Raw genomic sequence first — 19,053 nt, 5'->3', positions numbered from 1 at the left:
GTGGTTTACCAGAAAAACTTCACTTCTCAGGGGGAATATGTGTATATTTATTAATATTTAATAGTTAACGTGAAGCTTAACATCTATATAATGTCGCCTATAATGCAGGAAATCGTCAGTGTAGAGATTTTACTATGAAACACAGTATTCCATTAGTTAAGGGAAATCTTACAGTTCTGAGTCTAAGATTCTTTCCTCATGTTTTCTCCCTTTAAGTATAAAAGGCAAGTTAATAACTGATATTAGCTGATAAAGCTGAAACTCCTTTTGCATTCTCTTTCATTGGATGTTGAGAAATACTTAGGTTATTTTAATAGTAAAAATAATAATACTTTTTTGTCAACAATTTATTTTTTATTCATTTTCTTAGAGATACTCATTTATTCTCTCTGGATACCTGAAAGGTCAAAAGCTGATGTCATGGCAGTGTAGATTAATGATTTTGAGCTTTAAGGTTAAAGATTCAGGGTAATTTGTACCAAATATTTTAGGTATTCAAGTCTTAGAGTGGCCTTCCTATATTCAACCAAATTGACAAAAAATTCTTGAATAAACCTTTTGGGTATATATAAGTTATAGATATATAAATTTTGGCAGGGTATATTTAATTGAAAACATTTATGTAGACAAGTGATTTTCTTTTAACAGATAGTAAGTTCAGCAAGCCCATGTGCAGACTTCTTTTATCGAAGTTTATCCTCTGAATTGAAGACACCACAAGCCCAGCCATCTGGGCATACAGAAAAACAGTCAGCAGAGGATGCTGTGAGATTAATTCAGAAGTGCAGTGAGGTGGATTTGAATATTGTTGTATTATGGAAGGTATGTGTTATTAAATTATTTTTAGCAAGCCTACTTACAGATATTTGATTCTTAAGCTGAAGAACAAATGTAAGCTGCTGTTTACATTTTTTCTGCTTAAATTTTCCAGTTTCAATATTAAAATTGTTTTATAACCTTTTTAACAGTTCCATAATGACTTTTTTTTTGTTTGTTTAATGAAAGAATTTGTTCAAATTAGATGCTTTTCTTCTGTGTTACTGTTACTTCTAAGTGGTACTGAGAATTTTGTAGATGTGATAAACTCTATGAAAGCAGGTATTATTATTAAACTCTTTATGGACATTTTCAAACACTGCAAAAGGAAAAATTGCACCATGAACCTCTAGGTACCTATTAACTTAGGCTCTAACAGCCACTAATTTGTTTCTATTCATATTTCATTTATTCCATTTGCCCCTCTTCTTTGTTTTATTTTTACCTTTCTTTATTTTTTGCTGTAGTATATTTTTAATAATGACATAATATTTCATCTGTAAATGCTTCTGTATGTACTTCTAGCAGAAGTTTATATTATATTGTTTAACATAACCCCACAGTATTATTATCTCATCCAATCAAATTAACAATAGTTCTTTTTTTTTTTTTTTTGGTGAGGAAGATTAGCCCTGAGCTAACATCTGTTGCCAATCCTCGTCTTTTTTTTCACTGAGGAAGATTGGCCCTGGGCTGACAGCCATGCCCATCTTCCTCTACTTTATATGTGGGACGCCTGCCACAGCATGGCTTGATAAGCATTGTGTAGGTCCACGCCCAGGATCTGAACCTGCAAACCCAGGCTGCCGAAATGTAGCGTGTAAACTTAGCCACTACACCACAGGGCCGGCCACTACACCACAGGGCCGGCCCCCACACAACAGTAATTCTTAATAATTATCTAATTGTTGGTCTCTGTTCAGCTTTTCCAGACTATTTGAAAATATTTTAATTTTTTTTTTATAGTCAGATCCAAATAAGATCCACACATGGCAGACCAGAATGAGATTGTTTAATCTTCCCCAACGTTGACTGCACTATAATACAGAGGAGACTTATTTTTCACAGTACACCCTTTTATATTTTATGCATGTATCATTTATTTTTTTAAAAAATGATTCTACAGTGGAATTTAGAATCTTGTCCAAGGATGTTCAGCTGAACTATGTGAAAAGGTTTGATTTTGTGTTATCTTATGTAAGAGCTAACATAGAGACATGCCCATAGTAGAGGATCAGTACATATATTTGAAATTGATTCAGATGTTCTAGAGTGTTCTTTTACTAAACCATATATTTTTTTAATAAATTTTTTTGAAACCAAGCTGGCTTTGCCTGAGTTCCAATAAAACTACTTAAGCTGACACTTTTGTTGGTTCTGGAAGGTGTTTAATATTAAAAAGATCAGTTACACATTATTGGCTTGAAATCAAATGTTCTTGAAGCTTAGAATTAAGAGGATCCTGTTTTCAGACTCAGCAGCATTGCTCCTTATATTAAGCTTGGTAGTGGCTAATATCTATGATAAGTTTATCATTTACTCGCTTGAGAAAGTGACTGGTAGATTTTCTTTAGTGAGGGCTCTAGATAATGCAAAAAGAACCCATTGAATGAAAGAAAACTTGAAAAGTAATTTATGTTGTCAAGTGGGATGCACAGGAAGCATAGGAATCTAATAAAATATGATTCCAGAGAAAACTAAGCTAACATTCACAAAAACTAACATTTTGGTGAAAAAATAGTTGAAAAAGGAGCATAGTACAACTCCTAACCAATCTTAACCAAAAATAAAGGTTTGTTGTAAAAAGTTAAGCATATATGCAGGGAGGAGAATGATTATAAAATTATGTATGGCTATGGCTTTTGCTCAATCCCTTGAGACCATTGGAAAAGACCTATGACATGTCTCACGACCTTATCTGTTGACTATCATCCTCTCTTGATTAAAAGGTCACCCCATCAGGTGTTTAACTCCAGCGTTTCTGGGTGGTGAGTGGGTCCTGGGCTGTCCTATGTCTTAGTGCAGCACTACTCCAAGTGTGATCTGTGAATGACAAACTGTCACTAGTCATGATACATATAGAAATTGAAAATAAACATTTAGAAACTTTGATAACATTTTGACTGAGTAATTTTGTGTTTGTTGAATCTAATAGTAAAATAATTTGGCTTGTCAAAAAAAAGTTTAAGCCTTTGTATTTGCATGATGTGACAATAATAGTATATGAGATCCATTTACAGGTTATATTTTCTTCAGGATGGAAGCAGTTCAAGAGGGAGAACAGTTATATGCTGGAATAAGTGTTTTGATACAGATGAAATCAATTCACTATATAGGAAGAAAAAAGTTTTTTTTTTAAAAGCATATGGGCCCGGCCCCATGGCTGAGTGGTTCAAGTTCTGCGAGCTCCACTTCGGCAGCCTGGGGTTCACGGGTTCGGATTCTGGGCATGGACCTACTCCACTCACCCGCCATGCTGTGATTCTGTCCCACATACAAAAAAATAGAGGAGGATTGGCACAGATGTTAGCTCAGTGCTAATCTTCCTGAAGCTAAAACAAAAAAAGGAGGATTGGCAACGGATTGGCAAATCTTCCTCAGCAAGGGAAAAAAAAAGCATATGTACTTATATTTAAGATCTTCAAGGACATGACATTTCCACTTATAGGATTTATGATTGTACTCACTGATTTTGCTCTACTATATGATAAATCCTGGGGCATTTCAGAAGCAAGAATATAAGAAAAAAACCTTTTCCTGTATATTGGCAGTCCAATAAAGGAACAAGCTTGTATTATGGTACTGTTCTTTTGGACTAGTTTCTTAAGAGCTCTAGAGAAAACTGGAAAAGATTTCAAGATGTGTCTCTGAAATATTCAGGCCAACTGTGTTATATTGAGGCAAAACAGATTTTGGCAGATATTTTATTGATTGAATGAACAAATAAAAAGTAGAAGTGCTGACACACCCATGAGTGCTAATGATTTATAGATATTAGCCATAATATTTATACTTTCCATCAGATATTGCATTGGTTACTTTTGAGGTTACTGCCAAGCAGGGTAACATTTTTGTGCTTTGTATTTCTTAGGCATACGTGGTGGAAGACAGTAAGCAGCTTATTTTGGAAGGTCAGCATCATGTTATTCTTCGCACTATAGGAAAAGAAGCCTTTTCGTATCCTCAGAAACAGGTAATGACAGAGTTTGCTTTGGGGCTTCCCTGTGAGCTGTGGGGTTTTTTGTTTGGTTGGTTTTCGTGTTTTTGAAGGGGTCTGGTTTGTGCAGGCTTTTATATTGGGATTTGAGTCGGGGGTTGGTGGCAGAAGACTGATTAAAATTAGAAATGAACATAAATTGATTTTAAAATTCATTAGCACCTTAAAAGAGTATTAAGATACATTTGTGATCTTGGGGTTTCCAAGAATACATTCTATATTGAATCTAAAATTCATAGTTACAAAGAGAATTGATTTGCTTGAGAGGAAGGGAACCGTACGCTCTATATTTTCTTATTGTAATAGACCCACACCATTGCAGAACTCCAGGGGGCATATCATAAAATGTAAAGGATGGCCTCTGGAGTTGTGCAGCACCTGGTAATACTGTTTTAATATGTTTTCTTATTTTTCCTAAAATACTATTTAATCTTACCAAAAAGTTCTCACAGTGTATATGAGCAAAATTTAAGCATATTTAGTCCAGTAATTTAGTAATCTTGTATTGTGTTTAAAATAATGGATCCTGATTTTCAAGCTTTTCTCTCCATTATTTTTGACAACTTTTATTTTGAAATAATTTTCAACCTTACAGAAAAGCTGCAAGAATAGTATAAAGGACTCTCTTATACCTCTCACTCAGGTTCACCAGTGATTAACATTTTACCTTATTTGCCGTATCATTCTTTCTCTATTTACGTCAGTAGTGATTTTTTTCTTAATCATTCTCAAGTAATTACTCCCAAGTAAATTGCAAACATTCCTGCCCTCTACCCCTGAATACTTCATTTAGTATTCCTAAGAATAAAGACAATCTCTTAAATAATCACAAAAACCATTATTAAATTCAGGAAGTTTAACGTTGATACAATACTCTTACATGCAGTCCATATTCAAGTATCATCAAAGGTCTGTATTATATCCTCACAACTGTGTTTTTTCCTATCCAAGATCCAGTCCAGGATCATGCATTGCATTTACTTGTCATGTTTCTTTAGTTTCCTTTAATCTTGAATAGTTTCTGAGTCTTTAGTTGTTGATTATGACACTGACATTTTGAAGATAATGGACCAGTTATTTTAATGTAAAATAATGCCTCTTTGGAGTTTTCTCGTGTTTCCTCATGATTAAATTAAGATTATACATTTTTGGCAGAAATACTACGTAAGTGATGTTATGTCCTTGCCAATGTATTACATCAGAAGGCACATGATGTTACTTTGTCCCATCATCAGTGATGGGTTATTTGGTTAAGGTGGTGTCTGCCATGTTTCTCCATAGTAGAGTTACTATTTTTCTTTTTATAATAATAAGTAATTTGTGGAGAGATAATTGGAAACTATGTAAATGTCTGATTTCTCATCAATATTAGGTCCAAAGTTTTAGCATCCATTGGTGATTCTATAACTTGAATAAATTTTTTCTTTGATGGTTACTAATGGTAATTTTTTGTTAGGTTTAATGAAAATATCAAACTTAACCCCAAATCTGTTTCTTATTTTAAGAAAATCATTTTTCTCCCTTTAATACAAAAATTCCAAGTTTTAGTTGTAAATGTCATAAACTTTTAATCATTTGAAACATATCAAACAATGGCAAGATTAGCATTTAGGAAATGAAACAAAGTAATTTCTGTAAAATTTACTCTTGTTACATTCCCATTCTACATAGTGTGTATGGCATATCATTTTTATTTCTCTGTCTTCACCTTTGAAATATTTTATGTTCTCTTTATATGATTAACTGAGCTTGGGAGATAGGGCAGTTTAATCATACTGTAAATAATATATTTGGAGCCCAAAGACTTTCAAATTGATGACCTAGTGCAAATTACTTGCATAATTGGATGAATTTACCTTACTATTCACTTATAAAACAAGGATAATAGTACTTCACAAGATAATAGTACTTCACAGTTTTTCCACCTCTCTTGTGGTAGAACTGGCATAAGATAAATCAAATCCTTATTGTGAAGCTACTGTACAAGTTGTCCAGCACTGATGGTGAAAATACTTGTTGCTACTCTTAAGCTGAGAGAGAGGGAATCTCTTCTAAATATTCTCTCAGTAAATTAGCTTCAGATTTTTGATATCCTTTTACGGCCATTGTCCACATTTTTTCCTCCTGATAGATGGTATATAGAAATTTGTTCAGTATAATTTAAAAGTCTCAAACAATAGCTTGTTTTCTATATTCTATAATTAGAATATACAGTCTTGCATCGCTTAATGACAGGGATACGTTCTGAGAAATGCGTCTTTAGGTGACTTTGTCATTGTGCAAACATCAGGAGTATACTTACACAAACCTAGATGGTATAGCCTACTACATACCTCGGCTACGTGGTACTAATCTTATGGGACCACCATCGTATATGAGGTCTGTCATTGGCCGAAACATCGTTATGTGGCGCATGACTATATTAAACATTACACATTTTTTGAACTTTTTATTAAGTGTAACATAAATACAGAATAGTGAATAGTTCATTGAGTTTTACAAATTGAAAAACACTCCAATATAACCAGGACCCAGATCAAGAAATAGAACATAATAAGCACCCCAGAAGTTCTCTTCCAGTCACAAGTCTTCCTTCCTCCAGGGTAAACCTCTAGTCACTTTTCTCTGATTTATGAGTCAAAAGCTAAAAATTTGGTTTTTGCTTTTGCAGCTATATAAATCAAGAGTCAACAAACTTTTTCTGAGAAAAGCCAGGTAGTAAATGTTTTAGGCTTTGCTGGCCAGAAGGTCTATGTCATAATTACTCATCTCTGTTGTTGGAGTCCAAAAGCACCCATAGACAGTATGTAAACAAGTGGATGTGGCTGTGTTTCAGTAAAACTTTCTTTGCAAAAACAGGAAGCAGGCTGGATTTGGCCCATGGGCTGTAGTTTGCCAGTTCTTGGTATAGATCAGAATCCAATGAGGCTAGCAGGAAATTAAAAACCAAAATTTTCCTGGAAGGTGAAGGAAAATGGAGAAAAAATAACCATGAAAGAAAATAATAATAGTAGAAATGGGACATTATTCTTTATTTTTATTTAGATGATAATGATACTTACTGAACTGTTTACAGTGTGCCTGACACTAAGCTATATTAAGACTTTTACGGGCATGTTAACCTCAGTTAATATAGTTGAAGCACTGTAATCTATAAAACTCAGCAATCTAATTTCAAAATGAAGTTTTAAGGCAATTTTAGTTCTTCACCTATTAAAACAGATGCTCTACAATTGAATGTCTGTAGCCTAAGTACTAAGCAGTTTTACCAGGTGAGAACCACAACAACTTTTGGAATTATTGTTAAGAACCCCTTTTACAAAAGAAGAAAGTAAGTCTTCAATTAAGTGTTAAACAACTTATGCAAGATCACGGAGCTAATATGTAAAGTTGCTGGAATTCAAGTCTAACCTCAGCACATAATAAATAGGGAATGCATAAATGATTCCGGATCCTAGTTTCTTTATCCTAGATTGTATTGCATATGATTCCAACTGTTAGTTTAAAATAAGAGCAGAAAACGTATTGTTCATGCTTTACTTTATCTCTATTGGTTTTAACTTCTTTTGTTTGTATATGCTATACTTTATTTTAGCAAGGCAATGTTTTTATTGTCATATATTTTTTCTTTTCTTTTCTTAGGAGCCACCAGAAATGGAACTATTAAAATTTTCCAGGCCGGAAAACACCTCAGTTTCCTCAAGACCATCAGTAGAGCAGCTTTCTAATCTCATTAAAACAAGTCTTCACTATCCAGAATCATTTAATCATCCATTTCATCAAAAAAGGTTTGAGGTTTATTTTTGTTAAAATTTTTCTACAGAACAGACACACATGTGTGCGTACAGGCACACACATACACATACAGACTTATGTATTTATTTATTTTGACAATGGCATTAACCCATATATTGAAGAAGAAATTTAGAATAATACTGAGTCTATAGAAATTGCTCTTAAGTAATTTACCCTTTACTACGATTACTATGTGTTGCTGCTGTGGTCCAAGAGAGGGATATTGCCTCAGCCACCTCAGTTGCTAAAAATTTCCTTATGATGAGCGGGTTTATCATTGTCACAAACAAGGAAAAAAGATTGTATCATTTTGTTTTTGTTTTAGATGTAGAAATTAAACCTAAGCCATGACTGCAACATAGACTCATCAAACAGTTCAAATTTAGACAGCGTCATTTACTTAAGATTTACTAAGTGCTAAACTTCCTGGGAAATGATGTATTTATAATTTTGGTAAATAGCTTGATTATATAAACGTATGGTTCTGAAAGTAAAATGTCTTAAATCAAATGACACTTCAAACAGTTGCTGGTTGCAAATATAAGAAAAGATGGAGAGAAGTCTATTAGAGCTAGTCTGTAAGTGATAATTGAAGGTATAAATTTTGGTTAAGGCATCCTGAATAGAGGTGGGGGCAGGGTGGGATAGAACAAAAAGAGAATGATGACCTGCAGTACAGTGGTGTCTGAGAGATGAGCTATGGAAGAAGGAGTCCATAAAGAAGACTGGTTGAGAAGTAGCAATCAAAGAATTAGGAAGAAGAGACCAGTGAGGAGAAAATGGTATCTCAAAGGTTGAGTGAGAACGGTTTAAGGAGAGGGAGATGGTTAGCAGTTTAAAATGCTGCAGAAAGGTCAAATAGTAAATGGACCAAAAAGTCATTCATTGGATCTGACAATAAAGAGGCTGTCTGTGATTTTGAGAAGAATGTTACTACATAGTGGAGGTGGAAGCATAACATAGTAGGTCGAAGAAAGGGAAGCAAGTAAGTAAGGATACTAGGGTAGATCACCGTTTCAGCAAGCTGGGCTGTGAATGAGGATCAGGGAATATCCTTTTGATATTATTTTCTTAGTAGGTAAGATATGGATATGTTTATGATCTTGAAGGAAATGATGAGATAAAGGGAGAGGAACAGAATCCTTAATGGATGGAAAGATACATACACCAAAGAATGACAGGATTAGCTTTGAACTGAAGAAGGGACCTCCTTACTGTTGAAACAGGGAGAGAAGAAAGTAGGGAGAAATTTTAACAAGTTTACATGTTAAAGTGGAGTGCCTCCATTTTAGGGAGTTTTATAGGAGCTAACCTATGGCTCATCCAAGTAATCTAGGAGGTAAGAGAATAAAGGGTAGAGAATTTTTTAAAAGTGAAACTTGAGGGTAACTACTGAGAGGAGTGAGAAGAAGCTGGCTAAGAACACACAGAAAGAGTGCTGGGCAAAATTAAGACCTTCACAGAGACTTAGCATCAGAAATATTTAAAAAATAACTTAAAATGGAGCTAACCATTTTTAAACTCTTCCATTGTGAAATATAACACAAAATGCCCAAAAACAAAAATGTATGGCCACAGTGATTTTTTTCACAAAGCTAATACCCAAATAATCACCTCTATTCAAGAAATAGAATATTGCTAGCATCTCAGAAGCCCCCTATTTACTCCCCCCCAGTCACTATCCTGTCTAACCCCAATATTGGTGGTCACCTCTGTGCCTCTCTTTATAATTTTTCCAACTAAGTATACATCTCTGTATTTTGATTTTCATGTGTTTTTTTGAACTTTTTTATATAGGTGAAATTATAAGGAGTATATTCTTATGTCCAGCTTCTTTCATTTAATATTATGTTAGTAATCATCAACCATTTCATGAAGCTGTAGAATTAATTTCCATTGTCATAGGAATATGTTTGAACACACCAGAATTATTTTATCTACTCTACTGTGGTTGGACTTTTTGATTACTTTCATATTTGAACTATTCTGAATTCTACTGTGAATATTCTTGTATATATCTCCTGGTGCGTGTGTTTGCCTTTTTTTTTTTTTTTTTTGGCATATTTATCTAGGAATTTTTCCGAAGTAGTTTTGCCAATTTGTGCATCCCACTAGCAGTATATGGGAGTTCCCTGTGCTCTATACCTTCACCAACACTTCATGTTTTCAGATTTTTTTTAGCCATTTAAGTTAATTTTAAAATGCTTTTGTTCTTAATTCTTTGCCTAGGTCTTAATGTTGCTTAGTACTCATTCTGTGTGCCTTTGACTGATATCAGGATGCACAGGGGCATCACTTGGGGAAATTGAAGAAATGCAAATACTTTAGTCCTACTCCCAGAGATTTTGATTTGATTGGCCAGGGTTGGGGGGGGGAGGATGGCAGGAGAGGTGGTGCCATGGACATCCAGAGTTCCTCAAGTTCTCCAGGTGATTCTAATGTGCAGCCAAAGTTGAGAGGAAAAAAATGTAGAACCTGTCTTGACTTCACATACTTTACGGACAGTTTTGATTCCATGGTGCTTCATTTTAACTCACAGTTCTACTTTGTCTCTGTTTATCAGACCTGTCCTGCTTCGTGTACTTCTTGAATATCTTAGATTCCATGGTGCTTCTTTTTAACCTTAGGGGTTAAAATGTTGGCTCTACTTTAGAGGCTAGGATATTTAGGAGTTCTCCACATGATTCTCTTGGGGTTAAAAAGCATCACAGAACCTAGGCAGTTCAGGGACGTATGTGAAGCAGGACAGGTTTGATCAAACTAAAGTCGAGCAGTGGGTTAAAATAAAGCATCACAGAATCAAAACTGTGCGTGGAAGTATGTGAAAACAAGCAGGTTAGATAAGGATAAAATGTGGCAGTTTTTTCCAACTGTGGCTGCACGTTGCGATCATCTGGGAAATTTTTGAAAATTGCTCAGGCTGATGCTCAGGCCAATTAAATCAGAATCTCTGGGAGTAGGACCCAAGCATCTCTATTTTTTAAATGTCCTCAGATGTGCATGTGAGGACTAGAGTGCATCTGTATCAGTCCTTGTTGCCACAATAATGCTTCATGACAAACCACTCCAGAATTCAGTAGCTTACAAGGCATTTAATCCCACGCTCATGGATCTGTAGGTCACCTACGATTTGGCTAAAGCTCTGCTTCAGGCCGTGGGTTGGTTGGGTTCACGTCTGTACCACATACAGTTTGGGCTCAGTCCAAATGGGCAACAGCTACTTGGGATATGTTCTCTCAAGGCCTGTCTCTGGAGTACGAAAAGTGAGCCTTATTGCAATAGTACATTTAAAGGTTTGTTTGCATTGAAGATATTAATATTCCCTTGGCCAAATAGCTTCACCTTCACAGTCAGCAAGGATGATCCATAATCCCGCAATAGGAAGGTGAAGGGAGTGAATAACTGCTAAACAATAATTACAATGACCACAGTAACCAAGATTGAGAATCACTGAAATAGAGGGTCGAGTGATTGGGCATCCTTGTGAAACTAAAGAACAGAAGCGTAATTGAATGAAAGAGCTGGAGACATGGGAGATAGTGGTCAGAGAATGGAGTGACTTGAGTATTATTACAGAGGCAGTTATTTTAGGTAACTAAAAACAATTGACAGTATGATCCCAGAAGTTAGATGGCTGAGTTTTGAATAGTACTGGTGGTTATGGAGGTGACAGGTCAAGGATTTGAGGGAGGTGTTTCATGAATCGTCTGCCTAGACAGTGAAGTTGTTCAAAATGATGAGAAGACTCGGGAAGAAAGGAAGAAAGCAAACTCATGCTGAAGCTTTTAATAAATGAAGCCGATAGATGATGTGGAAGAGAAGCCTAGTGTTTCTCATCTAGCTGGTATGCCTCTGCTTGACAGATGTGTTAGATGAATGGGGGGTGAGAGGTGAAGCAGATGTTTCCCTTAATCTTTACTTCAGATATTTCAAAATGCCCATCCCTTCCCTCTCCCTCAAAGAATCTCTGCTGTACTGAGTTATTGTCACTGGTTTTTAGTTTGTCAGTGTGGGGACAGAAAAAAAGATTAAAAACTTTGAAGTAGTTTATGACAAAAATGAGTGTTTTTACAGAAGAAATAAGACGAACAAATCATCAAGAAGTGGCACTGAGAACTACATTAATGGTACATTCTGCCCCGAGATGTGGAAGATGTGGGAAGAAAAACAGCATCTGTTGTTGAGAGGGCTCTAGAGGAGGCTGTGTACTCAGCCAAATTTCAGTTAAAGTAAGATGTAGAGGGCCGGCCCCGTGGCTTAGCGGTTAAGTGCGCGCGCTCCGCTACTGGTGGCCCAGGTTTAGATCCTGGCCGCGCACCGACGCACCGCTTCTCCAGCCATGCTGAGGCCGCATCCCACATGCAGCAACTAGAAGGATGTGCAACTATGACATACAACCATCTACTGGGGCTTTGGGGAAAAAACAAAAGGAGGAGGATTGGCAATAGATGTTAGCTCAGGGCCAGTCCTCCTCAGCAAAAAGAGGAGCATTAGCACCGATGTTAGCTCAGGGCTGATCTTCCTCACAAAAAAAAAAAAAAAAGTAAGATGTAGAAACATAAAAAGAGATTGAGGATCTAGAGGAGTGTTCTTAATGTAATGTGGAAATGAATGGGACAGTAGGAGGTTTGGTCATGGCAGTGGAACACAGAGCAGTAGAAGAATGAGAATATGAGAAAGAATATGTGACCAGAGATGACAAACGTGAAACAGATGGGGTTTGGCTGCCATAGCTTTTCTTTGTTTTTTTTTTTTTTGTGAGGAAGATCAGCCCTGAGCTAACATCTATGCCAATCCTCCTCTTTTGCTGAGGAAGACCGTCTCTGAGCTAACATCTATTGCCAATCTTCCTCCTTTTTTTCCCTTCTTCTCCCCAAAGCCCCAGTAGATAGTTATATGTCATAGCTGCATATCCTTCTAGTTGCTGTATGTGGGACGCAGCCTCAGCATGGCCGGACAAGCAGTGCGTCGGTGCACACCCGGGATCCGAACCCGGGCTGCCAGTAGTGGAGCGCACGCACTTAACCGCTAAGCCACGTGGCCGGCCCCCTGCCATAGCTTTTCAAAGTAAGAAGTCAAATTGGATAATGTTTATGGGGCTTTTGAAGATGTGCTGGGTGTTACTCTCAGCTCTTAGCATATTTGACTTTACCTAATCACTACAACAAACCTGAGAGGTGGGTACAGTTATTGTTCCTTGTTTACCGTTGAGAAGACTTGGTACAGAGTTGTTAAGCTGATATTTGAACTCTAGCAATCTGACTGTAGAACCTATGCCTTTAATAATGCCAAATTTTGGTCGTGAGGGAAGAGTTGTCAGCAGTTTGGTCTCTAGGCATTGTTCGTGGCTCATCAGATTAGCATTTTGGAAACTATTGTACAAAGCAATGGTTTTCAAAATGTGGTCCCAGACCAGAAGCATCAGCATCATCTGGGAACTTCTTAGAAATACTCATTCTTGGGCCACACCCCAGATGTACCAAAACAGAACCTCTGGGAGTGGGGCCCAGCAGTCCTTTTAAACAAGCCCTCCGGGTGATTCTGGTGCACGCTCAAGTGTGAGAAACACAGATCAGATCTGAGAAACACCCAGTATAAGGAATGGATTGCATCAGGGCGCAAATTCAGAGGCTATTTTAGTAAAACCAAGAGACATGATGACTTGAACTTATAAGGAAAATGAAGATTGAGTGAAGTAACCAGGTTCCAGCGATGTATGGGAGCAAGAATTGACAGGAGTTGGTGAAGAATAACAGAATTGGGAATGGGGGCTAGTGAGGCAGTAGTCCCCATTCCCAATTAAAAAACACTTAGTATGATGCCTAAGGTTTGCTAGGGTAGATGGGGGTGCCATTCACTGAAACAATGAGTGGAAGAAGAGAAGGAATGAAGATCATGAGTTTGGTTTGGGGCTAGGCAACATTCAGATGTTCACATTTCTTCTTTTACTAGAAGCATTTAGATAAGGTATGGAGAATTGGACATTTGAGGATCAAATGGGAACAGAATAGCAGAAGTTCCTGAGGTTTTGCTTTGGGTTACAAACTACGCAGTTGGAATTTAACTTAATGAGGTGCTTCAGACTGGAAACCTGCTCAGTAGTCTTTGTTGCCCTCCTTTCCTTGTGAGAACTAAGTGGGGAGGTAACGGCTTTACACCGGCACAAGCTAAGGTTTTGTTTTTGAAATTATCTTAGTTTTTGTGTAGGGAAATCTGTTATTTGCAGTACTGTTTAGAAAGTATTTCTCAGTAAGAGTATATAAAATTTCTGAAAGCATGAAATATATTATCTGAGCAGAATTTTAAAGTTATTTTGTGTGAGCTTATTAGGTTATTATTTTTCTTTTTTTTACTCTCTCTTTGTTCTTTGTGGTTTATAGAGCAAAATATAAATAATAGTGTGTAACGAGGCTTCATTTGTGCATAGGTTATGTTCATTTATTATGTTCTTGATTTGAAATATGCACCAGTCTGTTCCTATGTCCTCTTCTGTCATTGCCTGTCCTTTCTCCTATGCTTTAGTAATTTATTAATTATAAAGTGATATCAGAAACTAGGTTACCTGAGCAAATGTGTCCACTCGAAAGGGCTTTCCTCATAACTTGTTGTATGGAAATAATTCTCACATTCTCCAAAACATGATGGCTTTTATGCAAATTTGATAGAAAAGCAAATGTCAATCTAGGCCAAGTTCTCAAAATTAAACAGTTTTCAAGAGACATAACAGAGAACAGGATTAGTTGTTAAAAATGTCACGATTTTTTTCTCTATTGATCTTTCTTAGTTGAGATTATTTACTTTTGTTTCATTTTTTGAAGTAACCACCTGGAAACACTTCAGTTATTTTTTAAGATTAGCTATAATAAATGGAAATAAAATGGCTTTGTGGATGTATATGTTCTAGTATTCAGGCATTGTATTAATATGTTTTACTTCTTATTTACACAAATAATTTTGTCTTGAGTGATTTTGGAACTCAGCTTTTTCCTTACTCAAATCTAATTGTTTTTATTTAATTTTATTTTAATTTTATTTAATTTTAATTTTATTTTAATTTAATTTTATTTTATATTTTTTTGTGTGAGGAGGACCAGCCCTGAGCTAACATCCAATGCCAATCCTCCTCTTTTTTGCTGAGGAAGACTGGCCCTGGGCTAACATCCGTGCCCATCTTCCTCTACTTTATATGGGATGCCGCCACAGCATGGCTTAACAAGCGGTGTGTCGGTGTGCACTGAGGATCTGAACCGGCAAACCCCGGGCCGCCACAGTGGAGCGCGCACACTTAGCTACTTGTGCCACTGGGCCGGCCCCTAGAATTTAATTGTTTTTAAAGAGCTTATGCACTGTTAGGTATTCTTAAGTGTTATTTTCAAGAATTTTTTTTTTAATACACAGCTAATCTTTTTTATTTTTCTTCCATAGCCTTTGTCTAGTACCAGTCACTCTTTTACTTTCCAATTGTTCTAAGGCTGATGTCGATGTAATAGTTGATCTTCGGCATAAAACAACAAGGTAAAGATTTATTTAGTGCAAGATTATGTCATAGTTTACGATTGATTTGAGAGCAATTAATATTTTGAAATTATGCAAATAATTACCAAACATGGATAGAGGAAGTTTACTTAGGCATGCCTGATTTTTTGTTTGGTATTATAGAAGTATTATAGAAGAGTTACGAAGGATTGTCTTAGCATTACAATAGTGACAAAATGGAAAGCAGTTTCCAAAAGCAGCAAATTATTTTGTTAGGAGACAAAAAGTTTTATGCAAGTTTGTTGGGTGATAAAGAACTCTAAAATTGAAAATCAGCAAGTTTGTGATAGAAGTATTTTTTTTTAGTTTTTTTTCCTGATTATAAAATAATACTTTACAAAAATATTGCAGGTCCCTACTCCTATATCTGATACTGCAAAAGCCAGATGCTTTTTGGAATTCAGAAATTTGGGGGATTTTTAGAAAAGTAATGTGAAGCGTATACTGATTATTATTGTATAACACCTCGAACAGAATCTGGGGCAGCTCTCTGAAATCCATGCACAGTCTGTTTGATATATGTATCATAAGTTAACTAACTAATGCCTTACTGGTAGGTACTGGGTTGCTTTCCATTTCTCAATATTATAAACAGTTTCAATGTTATAAGCATTCTTGTATCCCCAACTATATTTATGTATGGGTAACCAAGTGGTTAAAAGCTCAGATTTGAAATCAGGTTCCATCATTTACTAGCTGCTGTTGTGAGCATTAAAGGAGATAATTTACTCACAGCATTGTGCCTAGAACATAGTAACTGTTAATAAATGTTAGCTGTTATAGCAATAGTAATAAAAGCTATTGCCATTATTGTTATTATTAATAAACAGTGGGTTTGATAAAATAATTTCTAGAAATAGAATTGATAGGTTAAAGGGATGTGTTATTAAGGGACCTTGGGAAAAAAATTATGAAGAAAAAACCCTCCAACTTACCATTTTCCTTCTCCCTTAGTCCGGAAGCATTGGAAGTCCATGGATCATTTACGTGGCTTGGACAAACACAATATAAACTTCAGCTTAAAAGCCAGGAGATTCACAGTTTGCAGCTGAAAGCATGCTTTGTCCATGCAGGTGTTTATAACCTTGGAACTCCTAGGGTATTTGCCAAGTTATCGGACCAAGTTACAGTATTTGAAGCAAGTCAGCAGAACTCCATGCCTGCCCTGATCATCATCAATAATGTGTGACAACTTGCACATTTGTACTGAAATCCACAAGAATCAGTTTTATTTTACTGAATGAGTTTTACAGCAGTATTTGAAATACCTAACTTGTTATGGAGGTTGGTGTCGGATCACTGCAAAATATTTTTGACTTGTCAATTTGTTGATGACGCAAAGCATGTTGGACTGAGAATACTTATATTCTTTTTTTGTATTTCTTTAAACCCTGGTAATAATTTACATGTCATAATACAGAATTTCAGCATATCCATGCACCTTATTAAGCCCCATCTTAAAAACCAATGTCTAAGTCTGCTGTTACAACTTATTGATGGTATATGAAAGTTAGGAGATAATTTGAGGAAGGAAAGGCCTTATAGGCAATACTCCTGTTAAGCCATTAGTCTATAAATTCCAGCTTTACTGTGAAGTTCTCTGGAGTGTTAAATACAAATTTTTCTGTCTTGCTTCACACAGTTCTCTGAAATCAGTTTTGAACTTTGGTTATAGAGTCTTCGTACTTCAGTATCTGATGTCCCATGAGTCATACATAACTTTGTAAAAAGAAAAAAATTTTTTTCTGATGCTTTGAATATAGTTTTGAAAGGAGTTTGACCTTTTTTCCCCTTCATTCATCTCAACATAGAATGCACTATTTCACAATATGAGATTTTTGTCATTTAAATTATCATATTCTTTATAATGTAACTTTAACAATTGAGTTGATCCATTTAAAATATAAATCTACTCAAGTTAATTAAAAATAAGCTTTTCAAAAATGTATTATATTTATAACAAATGTACTGTAAATAGAATAAAGACATGCTATTCACTGTACAGCTTTATTGGATGCCTTTCTTTAAATTTTGAGGACTTAATATAGTCTTTATTTAAAATGAATGCTAATCATATTATTATAGCAGGTACTAGATTAATTTCCTGAGAAAGCTTCATCATCTTTGTTTCGCAAAGTGAAGTACAGTCTTTGTCCTGCAGCCGTTGGTGGCCTTGTTATACATGAGCAAGTGAATTTTACCTTTAAATGTGCCATGTCTGATGCCCAGTTACAAATTTGGATAATCCTTTTATATCCTGGAAGAAAGGAAGATAAATGCTTATTGAACCTATTGTAAATAAGCACATTACAGACTCTGATGCTGGTTGTAGCAGACTAGGTAATTGAGCCTTCCTGCTGAAGAAAGGTAAAAAGTCTGAACAAAATAGAAGAAAACATCTTAGTAAAACCAAACTCTTACCAATATTATTAGTTATTAGTGGGCCAAAATCCAGGAGAAGAGAGTCCAGGGAGATGAGACCATCGTTTGGGACTACTTTGCCTTGGGAGGCTTGTCCACTTAGGAAGAAGCAGCTGAGAGGCAGAGCCTTACATTTGACAGGCTTTGAGACAAGAAGTATAGGTCAGGAGAAATAATCCAAACTTAACACAAGGGGAGAAAAAGAGTGGAAAAGAGGCAAAAAAGTTGAGACCTCCTGGATTCAGTGAGAAAATATGATTATTTGGAGTCCGAGAGAGAGGATAGGGCAGAAGCAGTATTTGAAGAGAATCGCTGAGAATTTTCTAAGATGGAAATCAAGTTACAGATTCAAGTAGTTCAGTAAATCCCAAACAACATAAATAAAAAGAAACCTATATCCAGATGCATCATAGTGAGACTGCTAGAAATTAAAGATGAAGGAGGAAGCGATCTTGAATGCAGAAGACAAAACTTACTGGAACAGTAGCAATAATTCAACTGATAGCAGACTTCTCAACAAAAAGAATGGAAGCCAGAAGATAGTGGAGTATCTTCAAAGGGCTGGAAGAAACTAACTCCTAAGCCAGAATTCTAAACTCAGCAAGAATACTTTTCAAGAATGGAAATGAAACAAAGGTATTTTCAGACAAATAAAACCAGAGTTCACTTCCTGATGGCCCTTAGGACAGTTGGTGTCTTCCTAAATCTAAATCTTTCCATTCATTCTCCAAATAAGTATACAAATCAACAAGAAGAGCAAATGAAACCACACCTAATTCATCCTTTTAGCATAACCAGACAGAGAATACTGCCAAATTCAAATTATCTGTAAATGGTAAATTTAGCACTAAATTCCAACAAGCTATCTCAAGCATCTACTGCAAGCCTTTGTAAGAGTGGAGATGAAGAAGACAGGAATCCAGAAAGACAGTGTGGAAAGGTGGTAAAAGAGCAGAGGGCTAAGGGTGAGCTGAAGTCACTCTAAAAGAGAAAGTCTACCCTAACTATAAAAGTCCTCAATGAGAGATCTGGTAGGTCATAGGTCTGATGATAGGCAAGGTACTTGAGGCTTTGTAGTGGGGCCTTGTAGGAGCTGCAAGGAACAGGGTCCATTCATCATGCCGCTAAGGAAATACCTTCTAACAGGAATTACCTTATGAATTGGCTGCTTAGAAGGGTATTGAGTATTTTGAGTCTTGTGCAGCCCAAATTGTTTTCAATGTCAACTGAAATTCTTCCACTCAAGATTCATACCCTTAGGATTGATT

The 19,053-nt window shown here is 36.0% G+C and overlaps 1 protein-coding gene across 4 annotated transcripts in view; it reads left to right on the top strand.

Annotated features, from left to right (window-relative positions):
- The window catches only part of TRAPPC8 (trafficking protein particle complex subunit 8), an 86,155-nt gene extending 68,789 nt beyond the window's left edge, over positions 1 to 17,366 (top strand). For all 4 annotated transcript variants that reach the window (XM_058556946.1, XM_058556947.1, XM_058556945.1 and 1 more), the window contains exons 25-29: positions 649 to 822; positions 3,908 to 4,009; positions 7,676 to 7,821; positions 15,254 to 15,343; positions 16,319 to 17,366. In XM_058556946.1, the coding sequence (XP_058412929.1) occupies positions 649 to 822; positions 3,908 to 4,009; positions 7,676 to 7,821; positions 15,254 to 15,343; positions 16,319 to 16,553 (747 nt within the window). In that variant the 3' untranslated portion in view covers positions 16,554 to 17,366. The remainder of the gene's footprint in view (positions 1 to 648; positions 823 to 3,907; positions 4,010 to 7,675; positions 7,822 to 15,253; positions 15,344 to 16,318) is intronic.
- Positions 17,367 to 19,053: the final 1,687 nt, after the last annotated feature.

Source organism: Diceros bicornis, chromosome 16 (assembly GCF_020826845.1).
Source record: "Diceros bicornis minor isolate mBicDic1 chromosome 16, mDicBic1.mat.cur, whole genome shotgun sequence".
In the NCBI taxonomy this organism is placed as follows: domain Eukaryota; kingdom Metazoa; phylum Chordata; class Mammalia; order Perissodactyla; family Rhinocerotidae; genus Diceros; species Diceros bicornis.
The sequence above is the reverse complement of the archived record's forward strand: the minus strand, read 5'-3'. Positions and strand labels throughout refer to the sequence as shown.